A 12,666-nucleotide genomic window follows, 5' to 3' on the forward strand; every position below is an offset into this window, starting at 1 on the left:
TATTTTGCTTACACAAATAACTGACTTCTTCATTATTTTTGCTTCCTTCAGATAAGCCTTCTGTTCAGCATGACAGAGACAAGCCAGCAGCACAGATCTTCTTTGCTGCAGAAGGGGAAACCCATGGAGCCCCACTCACAGGCAGCTCTGAGGGTGGTGCTTGCAAACACCTGCTCCATCCAAATGGGTCTAGGAATTCCTTCCCACCTCCAGTGCATGGGAAGAATTATATAACAGAAAATTACAGTTTGGAAGACATATGCTGGAAGTATCTTGCTTAGCAAGATTTAATCAAAATGTATAAAAAATACCCTCCCCACAAAAGAAATACTGTACAAGGAAACTATTTTAAACTTCATTATAATGAATGAAGATGAAATTTTAATCACAGGCCTGGAAGCTGGCTTTTGCCTTAAGAATATTAATAATTACCAGATTTCGTTCAATATGAGCAAACAGAAGACAGCAATTTGAAATGGCTAAATTGCCATTAACTTTTTACTTGCAGTATCACTCAGTTAAGACAAAAAAGGGAATGAGAAGATGAATCATTTAAAATACTTAATAGCTGGCCTATATGCTATGTTTCCATAATTAAAACTGGGCTGTTGTAGCTATGCATCCATTAGAATTCACCCAAGAAAGAGATTCAAGAGCACAGAAATAATATATATCAAACAGAAAAATGATAAAAACAGACATCTATCAACAGAAAAATTTAAGTCTCAAAATGTCTCCAAGTCACTTAAGGAAAGCTAAAAGTTTTGGAAAAATTCCCTGATGACAGGACTAAAAGAAGATACTGCAGAAGAGAGTAAGATCTTAGAAGTGAAAAGACAAAGTGAATGGTGCAAAAAATGGCTATTGTTTTGTGAAAAAATGTAGGATGATCCAAAGGTACATCTTCAGAAATTACTGGGGATCATTTGAGATTTGAGGGGAGCTGTTTTCAGTCCACAAGTAACTGACCTAATGAACATTTGCTAAAGAAGTGTTAATCAGCATTTTAAAATATACCCAGCACATTTAAAAGAGCTGGCTCTGAACACGTATTACCGCTGAAATACAATGGAAATTCCAGAAGCCTTAAGACATTGCTGAAAACAGGCTGATGTTTTAAACCATCAAGCCATGTATTCTAGATATCCACATGCCCATTAACCTTCTACCAACCCGAAGCCAAACAATGGTAAAGCTGATGGGATTCTATTAATAAAGTATTCAAGGGCTGAGATTCAATTAATGACAGTCAACAGAGTTCTGGGAAAATTCGTTTTCAGCACAACAGGCATGACTTCATTCTTTGATGAGATTAAAAGTTTTCCTGATAAAGGCAATTTTGTAAAGTAAACTTTTGTGGGGTGTTTTGTTTTTTATGTACGAGACACCAACATATTAAGTGGTGCCATAAACTTCCATTATAACACAGACAACATAGATTAAGAACTATTTAGATGATGTATCTTCAACAGCCAACTATGGGTACTATTAAATAGTAAAAATAGTAAAAGCTCTTATGGGGTCTGCCACAATTTGAGCTATGGTTGGCACTTTTCATATTTATTGACTATCTGGAAGTAAGTATAATTCAAACACCAGTTAATTACTGTGGATAAGCCTAAGAGTGGCAGATAACCACAGGCAATCACATAGACAACACACTCCATCATTTGCACAGTAACAACGCTTTCAGATGAAGTATGTTCGAACACAAGGAAATGTCATCAATTAACGAAGAGGTAGGGAAAAGCGCATCTCCATGGGACCAACCGTTTGCTGGAGCGCTGCAACTATGAAAGGTGAGTCCACATATATCAGAGGGTTACTCTCTTTAAAGCCCACTAGCCTTGACCCTGAAAGACACTAAAAGCCTGCTGTTTCTCTCCTGACATTTCACAAGACTTATGATTAATTACTGACTGATTATTAATTTTATTTTTGTTTTGTGTTGTTTTTGTTCAGTACATGATATTTTGGTAAAAGCTTCAAGGTCAAAGTTGAAAACAGACTTCATTTAACGAATAATACTCACAACCACCATTCCAACCTGTGCTGGGTTAGCAGGTATTTTAACGTGAATTTTCTTGTGATCTTAGGAAAGGCATGTTTGATGAGACATTAGACATATTTCTATTAAGAGAACTTAAGAACTTGTTTCACTGGGCACAGCAGAACTTTCAAAAGCTGTTTCACTAGATCAAGTGTCAGCCTTGCAATTTGCAAGCCTTTATTTAAAAAAAAATGCATTCTTGATGGGCACATAAAACAAAGGATCCTCTTAAGGAAGGACACATGCTCTCCTTATTCTGAATGGGAAATTACTGTACAGCTAGACAAGCTTAAAGACTACAGTTAGTTGAGGATGCAGGTTCAGGAAAGATAACAAGAAAATTGTACAGATACATGGTGCACAGCACAGACTAAAGTTTCATTATGCATACATAATATGCATACCTTCAACTGTAAAAAAAGAATACTTTTATGCACCAACTTTTTTGTGGGGGCATTAAGAATATCCTGAGCCAATGTGTAGGTTATGTATGGCTTCAGCAGTTTCTTACTGTCACAAGATGTACAAGCACAAAAGAGCATGAGACGCTCTTTGCATTCTGTATAATTAGCAGGTAAGTGTGGTCACTGCAAAAAAAAAAAAAAAAATCTAGGCTCTGTCACATGGTATTTTCTGCCTCAGCTGAACAAGCGATGCACAGAGAAAACCATTAGAAAAGGTAGGGGAATCGGTAGATTGTAGTAACAGTCCTTCAGAACATGTGTGCAAAGGGCTGAGGTTTGGAAGAGGTGACACGAGCGAAGGCTCAGCCATGAAACCAGCAAGCTTTGTTCTCACATATTTTTATCAGTCACCACCATAGTGAAGCATCCTGCAGCACACAGCTTTGCTAAGATGAAGGAGGTAAACATGCATAAATGCTTGGACATGTCTCTGTTCCTTCACTTAAACACATTTCTGTTGAATATAAATAAAAATGAGTTTACATCAAGTAAATACTGTCCACATTTCACACAAACACGATATATAACCACAATAGAAATGCAATCCTTTCATAAAGGAGCTTTCAAACAAAATACATGTATTTTAAACAACATAAATCCATGTAAAAGGAGCATAACACGCAGAATTTTGATTTTAACTAATTAATTGATGTTCAGGCTTATTCCTTATACAAATCTTTGAAAAAGGCATAATCACATTTGCTGGCACTGTAATGAGTATATTCCAGAAGTATCTGTAGAAAGACCTATGGTTTTAAATATTACCGTGGTAAATCCTGTGATAACCTTGTTTGCCTGCCTCCCATCCTGTAGTCCTCAATTTTCATGTACTTTACGGCAGCTCAGCAATGGAGGACACCATAATGAGGTGACCAAGAAACCTAACTTGCTAGATGCAACACCAGCACAGGACACCTGCAATAAGCCTACACAAGCTATTGCCGTGTTATTTTCCAGTGAACCTTTTTGCTTTTTGACAAGTCTAATTCCAAATTCTAATTTTTCTGTTGAAGAATCTGTATTTTCTACAACAAATTGCAACAGAGTAAGTTTTCTCTATGTAAGATTTGCAAAACACAGGCAAAAACCAAAACACAAGCAAAAAATAACCTCAAAACACCTCCAGGTGCATAGCTGTTTCTGTTTTATTCATAACATCTTAAAATACCACTAGTAGGGGGTTTTTGGCCTTTAGATATAAAATGATTACTTATCCCTATGTTTAACCTTTCTTAGCCGCATGCAAAGCCCTTAATTTTTTAGTAATTCAACCAGTCATTAAAAATCATTGCAAAAATAAAGGAAAAAAAATAATTTAACCAGACTTCCAAATACATTTCTTAAAAATACACTCAAAATTTTTCTACCATTTTATATGTATGATATACTTGTACATAAATTCTTCACAACAGTGGAAAACGGAGACCATATTAATGGCTTGGAAGCAGAAGGAACATCTCAGACCACAGAAACTTAGCCCCTGACATTGCACATAGGCACATTGTATAATCCCATTCATAAAGTGATTTAGCTTTGCTATGATAGCTGTGCTGAACAATCCAGTTTACATCCTTCTATTTCTGAGCGAGTGGGCCCAGAATGAGAGGAGGGGATTCAGCAGCTGATATCTCAATGAAAACACAGTTCTCAAGCCACTGAAAATACACAGCCTCTGACAAACTGGAACAAAAATAACATCTTACTCTCCTGGATGTGATATGAGAAAAATTTTTACAGATTTTTCCATGATTCTTCACAACCCCCTCATCCCTCCCACTCCCAATCATCCACAATGTTACCTCAAACCAAGGATTAAGAAAATCCAAACAAGCATGTTAAAAAATATTTATGTGCACATTACATTCCCAATCTGAAACCCATCAAGTCTACTAAACTTCTTCCAAAATACAAAAGGACTTACCCAATGTGTCTTTTAGATTTTTAACCAGAGAACCTTTCTTCAAGCTGTTTTTTCGCTCCACATAATTTGATGGCACATATCCCGTTTTGTTGGCCGCGTTTCTTACCCTCCACCATGTCTTGGAATCATCTAATAGCCAAAGACGCTCATTTTTCTTGATGTCAAGTTCTTGGTCCTGCTGTGCAGTGTAATCCCACTTTGCAATAACAATAACTTCTTCTGTCATCTTTCATGGAGTCCTTCTGCAACAAAATATTAAAACATGCTCATCAGTAAATTATATCATGTAATTCTTACTCAGTTTTTTCTTTGAGCTCTTCTGAAATAAGCAAGAAAAGGCTAGGTTAAAAAATGAGAAAGCCATACAGAGAGAGACCTTATAGATTGGAACTCCTCTTCTAAAAATAAGGGAAATCATATCAACCTTTCTTGCTTTTTCTGCCACTAAAATACGACACCACCTTGAAAGTAAATTCTAGTCATAATGTATTATGTTTGGTTCCTCTGAATGTATACAAAATATTATTCAGATATATGTTAACAAAGGCTAATTTATGAAACCCATTTAGGTTTTGCACATGGCATTATAAAACTATCCCACATCTGGCATTCAAATTTCTGATCTGAGAAAAAAAAAAAGGCAGCATTGCAAAAATGTATTTGTTTTCCTTCTGCCCTAGTTCCTCATCCTCATACTAATGTATTATTTATAAATTTTCTGCATATAAAGTTATCTTTTTTTTTTTTTTTTTTTTTTTTTTTTAGGAGGAAGTTAAAAATAATTGAAGTAGTAATATAATTCAGCAGGGAAATCTGCCATCAAGAAGAGGGCATTGTCTTTAACAAGCCTTTGTTCACAACTTTTGCGCAGGCAGCACAAGACTGCATCTTTGGAGAATCCTTTGCTTCCCCTTTGCTCCTGGAAAGATCCTAGCTCACTGCAGTGCTGTGCCACGCACTAGTCAGTGGGCTGGAGGAAAAGTACCTACTGCGCTTCCCTCAGTTGCATTTCATTTATTCTCTACCTGAAACTTTGAATTCAGAGTTCTGTTAAGACTGAATGAGTTGTCTTTCTTTTAATTACCTATAACAGGAATGACCTTTTCCAAAGCTATTTGTCACCTGCATAAAGAGAGCCACATGCCTCCATGTTTTCCTATGCATCCCAGTAATTACTGGGAACAATGTAAGGGAGCACAACAGTGTGCAAGGAAAAGTGCTATGCCAATACCAGTAACACTCAAATGCCAACCAAAACATGTTGATTGTATCTTTTGAGTTCTAAGAAGTTACCTAAAATTTTCTAATCACTGCTGGGGGATTTTGGGGCAGAGGGAAGTGGAGGAGGACAGGAGAGAGTGGGAGGTGAGAATGTATTTGAAAATAAATGTAGCAGATAATTTTATTTAAAAAGCAAAAGCTGCAGTTTTCCTTTGAATTACGGTTTAGTAGAAGTAGTAGAGACAGGTCCCAAGTAGTAGTAGAAGTAGTAGAGACTGTACTTCAAACTGTTAATGTCCAAGGACCTTCTTAGCATGATTGACTTTGTTGCCTAGTTCTTAGCAGTCCACAACCCTATGAATTCTGATACCTAATAGTTTACAAGACAGAGAGGTAATTAAAAAGAAAACCCAAACCTCATTGAGAAATTCTGTTCAGCATTTAAGTTGTATAACCTATATTCCAAAAGGGTTCCTTCTGCAGTCTGTAAACACACAAGTACGCACCTTCTCCCTTTAGCTATAGTACAGGCTGTGAAAACTACATGCTAGACAGCCTAGCAGTCTACTCTTGCAAAGAAAAAGAAGTGTTTTCCTTAGTTAAAGTTAACCTATAATCATAAGACACAATAGTGGATTCCATTATAATTTAACAGCCTCCTCTTATCATAATTTTTATTTCCATGACAGCATCATACAGGGTTGAGCTATAGTTACTAAACTATTTGAAATCAAAGCTTTGGAAAACACCAGCAACGTCACCCCTCATGACCAAGGTAGGTGACATTTTTGAAAATCTGAAGCTGAATCGACACGCTTAAGTACTTACTTTCCAATTAGAAAACAGAAAAGAACATACAACAATTAAAACATTTTTCAAACGTGTTTGCATAGCTGAAAGCCCCAAGATGACTTCCAAAAGAATTTAGGACATTTCAAACAAGTGGAAAGAAATGCAGCCCTTACAGTTCAAACAGGTTGTGACTTATGCAGATAGAATTGATGATTTTACAAGAAATAAGTCACTATACCCTTCAACCATTTATTTCCTCTAAAACAATAATCCCATCTGACAATGACATGGGACAGTCTGAGCTTTGGACCACAGTCTCCAATAAACTGCCCTGGTTTCTGACTCGCATAAAATGGACAGATAGCCCACAGGTCTATAAACTGATGTAGCCACAGGGGGATTGCAATCAAGCATGTCCTGGAGGCCAGCGTTGTCAGTGTAATCTCTCTTTCCAATTTAGATCAGTTTATCTCAGCAATTGTAAAATGCTCTATTGTTACTATTCCAGGGGACATGGAGAACATAAAGAAATAGGACACCGTCAATGCAGTTGGCTGATGTTGCCACCACACAAGGCTCCACTTCTAAAAAAAGATTATTTTCACAACATAGGCAAGTTAAAATTCTCTATCAATATTACAGTATATTAATAATAAAAAAACACACATTGGGCTTAATATTTGACTAGTGACTGATGAAAAACTATTACACTTCCTATCCTTCTGAAGAAAAAAAAATAAAATTGAATTGGCCCCTGCTGCAAGAGTTGCCAAGTGTTTCCCTGCGGTGTTGGGCAAGGACAGAAGCACAGGAAGAAACCATACATCAGGGCTGATGACATCAACTATACAGTCCTCCAAAATTCACTCAGGACAAGGAGCCTCAAACTACCCGATTTCTGTAATTCCAGTTATTGTAGATGTGTAAAACTGCCACTGTGCTTGAGAAACCATGTTATTTCACAAGCAGACCCCTTGCATGATGTAATTATGGTGGAAGTGTAGAATAGCCAAGTTACTCAACTGGCATGCTCACGAAGAACCTATTTTAGTAAAGTACTCCAGGTTTTGTTGAATGTATAATGGGGCAAGCATTCCTACCCAAGAGACAACAGGAGTTATAAAGAGTCAAAATGCATCATATAATGGCAGCTGAACATTTACAGCTGTATGCATGTGTGTGGAGGGATTTCATTGTGCTGGTTTTTATCTTGGTGAGAATTTGGGTGGGGGGTGGTGTTTGGGGTTGGGGGGGTTTGTGAGTTTCGGGTTCTGGGTTTTTTTGTTTTGTTTTTGTTGTTCGGGTTTTTTGTGGGTTTTGGGTTTTTTTGTGTTTTTTTGTTTTTTTTTTTTTGTTTTTTTTTGGGGGGGGTTGTTGTTTGTTTTTTTTTTTTATGTGAGGAACTAGTATTAAAGTTCTTAACATTACTTTTGTATGGTTACATCATTAGACTGGTTCCGTCAAGGACAATAAGGTTCTTCCTGTGACATCTGCAGAGCTAAGATCTCCTTGTATGTGAATAAGGACACATTTGTTCCCCAGAAGTGGAGCTGTGGAATTAATAGTTCTTAAATGCTTCTGCAACACAGTTGTGTGCCAAACAAAACATTAGAAGCAAATGACATAACTAGATATGGGGAAAAACATAAATAAAAACCAATAATATGGCCTTCCAAAGCATCTGAGTGTCCCATAAAAACTTGACATGCATTCAAAACATGAGATTTCTTTAGTACACTGCTTATAGACCACACAACAAAAAGTATCACAGTCCCTATACACTCTAACATTAACATGAGAGTGCTTCACACCAAGAAAATAAAAACCATTACTGCAAAGAGTATACAACTTTCTAGAATGTTCCTCCTTAAACAGCTCAAAAGTCCTAGTGCTGAAATACAGTCTTCTCATATCCAATATAACGCCCCCACTTTAAAAAGCACCAGTGAAAAGCTCTGAAATCCCTATGCAAAGGACTGTAAATTTACAAAACGCAACAGTCATTTCTCAGTACAAGACTGTTTCACTTTAAGAAGTACACTTATAACTTGGTTTTTAGCTTACCATATCACGAAGTCATTTGCTTTACTTTTATGGCAATCCAACTTGCAACTACAGTTTTTAAAAGCAACAAAAAAAAACCCAAAACCGACACCACACTAAATGAGCAAATAAACAAAACGCCACAACTCAGACCTTCATAAGGTAATTCTTCTATTAGCTATGTTACCAATCCAAACTTCCAACCCCTTTTAATCCATCATTTCCTTCATTGCTAGCAGTGGCAGTAAACTAATTTATTTTACCAACATAGTTATAACATTTCAGCAAATACAAAATACTTTAGGTATTTTCAGTGGCTTTGTTTCTTCCTTCGAGTTTAGGTTTTGTTAGGAGTCCTGTCTTCAGTGGCAGCTACCCTACTGCAGAAGCACACATGAAAATTTTCCTATACAAAAATACGCTTGGGAGAGAGGGGAAAAAACTGTAAAATCTGCCAGGCTAGGAAGGTAGTGAACAAAATGCAGCCGAGGTAAAGTATAAGACGACTGTACTCAGAGCCTGCTCAGACAAGTGAGGAACATTAGCTAACCCTCAGCCAGAACAAAGGCAGACATCAGTGGAATATCTAGTACTGTAGCTCCCATATAGACGTTATCAGAAGAAAGTCCAGAAAGAAAAAGGTTATGTTGAATGAACTATCCATGATCCAAGAATTTAACAATGCCAGAAAAAAACCAAGGACAACCACCTGCATCGTTTTGAACTAATGCTTAAAACTGAACCATGCAAACAATACTTCAGATTATGGAAACTTAAATGTAAAGGAACTTAAGAGAATTTGTTCCTGCAGCTTGTAAATCTGCTAGTTATATTTCATGTGAAAATTTGCTCAGTCGATGTTATTTTAAATATCAAACTACATCCAGTTGTTAATACAGACCTCATTACCTTTTACCAGGCCTGGATTCCACAAACACCTACACATTCCATATAGGGCCTAATGTGTTTCTTCCACAATGATAAGTAAGAAAGGAACCTTTCCAGTTCCAGCAGGCTACCTGAACTGGAATCCTCTCCTATAGCATGATGCAAGTTAGCGCTCCCACTACTCCCTGGCCCAATGGGCTGAAAAGCAGCACCTTTTCTTGTCTTCAGGAGGAAGGCTCAGGGTTGCATCAGGGGTACAGTTAGTTAGGATAGGGTAAACAGGAGGTATGGTTAAGCTTTAAAGATGCAGTGGGAAAGGAAGCAGTTGCTTGCCTTGTTCACAATTTAGTTTGTAAAAATTAACATGGCTGAAAAATGACTGACAGTAATGCTTGAAATTTAATCCCTCACCAAGGGAACAAGCAAAAATTCTATTAATAGGAAGTGCCAATTGATATAACAGACTGTTCTGGAATTGGATGTCCTCCTAAGACATGCTGAAAGAAAGGCACTAAAATGATACAGAGGCTTTTACATGACACTGATGTACATAAACCACATAATTGCTACACAATATTACATAAGATATAATTACTATATACAATGTGTAGTTAATTGTCCTGGGAGAATGAAAAGCTAACTAATGACATGTCACTGTTTTCTCTAAAACTGGAAGGCTGAACAACCTCCCCTTCTCTGGCCCTGAGAACACTGAAAATCAAAATGGTTTCTGAACCCTACAGCATGTGTTGCTGGTGGGCCAGCTATCTGTGATGTCCACTTGGTTAATCTTTCACAAACTATAGCAAAATAGGCAATAGTTAGTCTTCTAATGTAACACAGTTGTGGAAAATAATAAAAAAAACCCCAAGTCTCTTTCCATCAAGGCCTTTTCCATAACAAGTGGATGAGCTTACTGTACTGTGTAATTAATGAAATATCTTGTATCAGATCACTTCATCTGAAGTAAACCCTTAAGTCTGAAACTTGCTTATAAAGATGCAATCTCTGGTGAGCCTGCTTGCTGGTTCAGGAAGTTTGAAGCTTTGTTTTCACTTACAGTTATTTTCTTTGTTGCATGTGTGTGGGTGTAGTTAGGTTTGGTTTGTTGGGGTTTTTTTGTGTTTTTTTTTTTTTTTAATCAGCCTAGATTAATAGTTTTGACATACAGAAAGATTTCAAAAAAGCACCTCTCTCTGTAGCTGAGATTGTTTCACTCTGTTCTTGGGGCTCAGTAAAGCAGCAAATTCAAAGACAGAACTCAGAAGGCATTAAAAAGAACAGAAATGTGAATTCAGATAAAAGCTTGTGAAAAAGAATACACCTTTCGGACACATTTTTTAGCTATTTCCAGTAGAACACAGCATTTTTGATACTTAAAGTATGTATGTTTGAAAAAAAACAGGAAAAAACAAAGGCCAAAGTTAACCTAAACCAAGTGAAACATATTTCTAATGACTGCTACAGGAAAATTTCAAAATGCAGAGGTTTAAAAAGAGTAAACAAACTGACCCAAATTATGGCAAATCACAGCTCTCTGTTAAAACCCTTTCCATGCTTTGTTACATGGGCTATTTACTGGTGCTCAGACAAGTGGAGATGAATCACATAAAGGCCACCTTGTCTAACTGCTTCTGCAGTTTAACACTTCAATACTGCATATAATGTGTGTCAATCCACCCCAAGAGACACATTTATATGGAAAGAGGTCACTGCACCAAAAATTATTGTAAGAATACTCCCCTCCTCTTTCAAAGAAAGTTAACCAAATACCTGTAGTGACCAAACATTCATCATCCTGTTATGCAGTTCTGAGGTGTCAAACCAATACCTGAGCAGAAAAAAACCTCACATACCTGGGCTGCCTAAAATTGCTGTTTTAACACAAGCCTGACAATTAATTTTTGTTATTTCACTATTAGTTCTGTAGTTAGCACATCCTAATGAAACATAAAAGCGATAGTTGAGTAAGTGCAAGGGACTATTTAATTTACTTTGCTGCGCAAACTGAAAACAACCCACAGGCAACTGAAATCACCTGTGGGTCCTTTAGGGCTGTCAATTTTCCTAAGGTGAAAGCAAGGATGAGCGGAAGCTGTAAAGAATAAATGTGAACAAAGATGTAAATAAACAGATGCACTGCAAAGGAGGAAATTTTATTACATTTCTCAACCTATTCTCACAATTTAGTATTTATGAAAGAAGTATTATATGGTTTAAAATGTCCTGTTTTAAAAGTGAGGTAAAAAGCTGTTGAGGTGTCTGTGTCCCCTCTTTCTCTGCTCCTTTCTTTGAAAAGGAAAATCTGATAGCAACAAGCTCAAGTCAGGAAATACAAACTGAAGGTATCAAAAGAAGTGCAGTTCCGCTCATTAAGAATTATAAAAAACTATTAAACTGTGTCTGGAATAAATTAAATATTAGCACTAAGTACAGAATTAGATAGAACATTAAGTTTCCTGCACATGATGTAGGGGAAAAAAGTATGTTTAAAACTTAGTTCTACACTATGGGATTATTTTACAACGACAAACATTTTCTTCTCTGTCATTAACTAGGGTACAAAAAATAATAAGAAAAGTTAAACACTTTTAATCTTCAAATGCACCCCAAGATAGCAGAGCTGTCCACAAAGGTTTTGCAGTTTTAGCATCAACTCTGAGGAAAAACTGGAGCAATGAAGAAGTTCCGGAGAGTTACAGTTGTGCCACTCATCTGAAAGCACAAATTGGAAAATCCTTGATAGCACTACCAAGTAGTCAGACAAACTCTAATCCTAAAGAAAAATAAAGAGATAAAGATGTCCCCAAAAGACCTACACAGCATACCAGCAGATTATGGGTGTGCAATTATTAAGTGTTTTAAGGAAGATGGGAATGAAGAAATTTTTTTTTCCTGTATATTTTTCACTTCATGTGAGCTCCTGATTTAGGCCTACCCATCCACCAAAGCCTGCACCCCCGCTGAGCAGATGAACAACCAGCCAAGGGACAGGCCCAGCCGCAGAGGTGACTTCAAAGGCAGGCTCAGCAGACACCAAGAGCTTTTCTGGCAGGCCCCCAAGACATTTGTTCTTAGGTGCAAAAGCACTCTGTTTCCTTATGAGTCAACCTGGAGCAGGGGGAAGGGGAGAATAATTTTAGAGAAAACTGTGAGGGCAACACAGCCCCGTGGAATGGCTGATCATGTCGGACATGCTGGGCCCAGGCGCCACTGGCAGGACTGCCCAGCCCCAGCCAGCTTCCACGGGCACCACAAGTGTGGGTTTTTCAGGTGATACTTCTTGC

General features: G+C 37.3%; 1 protein-coding gene across 2 annotated transcripts in view; it reads right to left on the reverse strand.

Annotated features, from left to right (window-relative positions):
- NCK2 (NCK adaptor protein 2) overlaps nucleotides 1-12,666 on the reverse strand; it is an 88,820-nt gene that overhangs the window by 27,625 nt on the left and 48,529 nt on the right. For both annotated transcript variants that reach the window (XM_080377465.1, XM_080377466.1), the window contains exon 3: nucleotides 4,436-4,677. In XM_080377465.1, the coding sequence (XP_080233591.1) occupies nucleotides 4,436-4,661 (226 nt within the window). In that variant the 5' untranslated portion in view covers nucleotides 4,662-4,677. The remainder of the gene's footprint in view (nucleotides 1-4,435; nucleotides 4,678-12,666) is intronic.

This window comes from Falco punctatus (genome assembly GCF_963210335.1).
Source record: "Falco punctatus genome assembly, chromosome: 2".
Lineage (NCBI taxonomy): Eukaryota > Metazoa > Chordata > Aves > Falconiformes > Falconidae > Falco > Falco punctatus.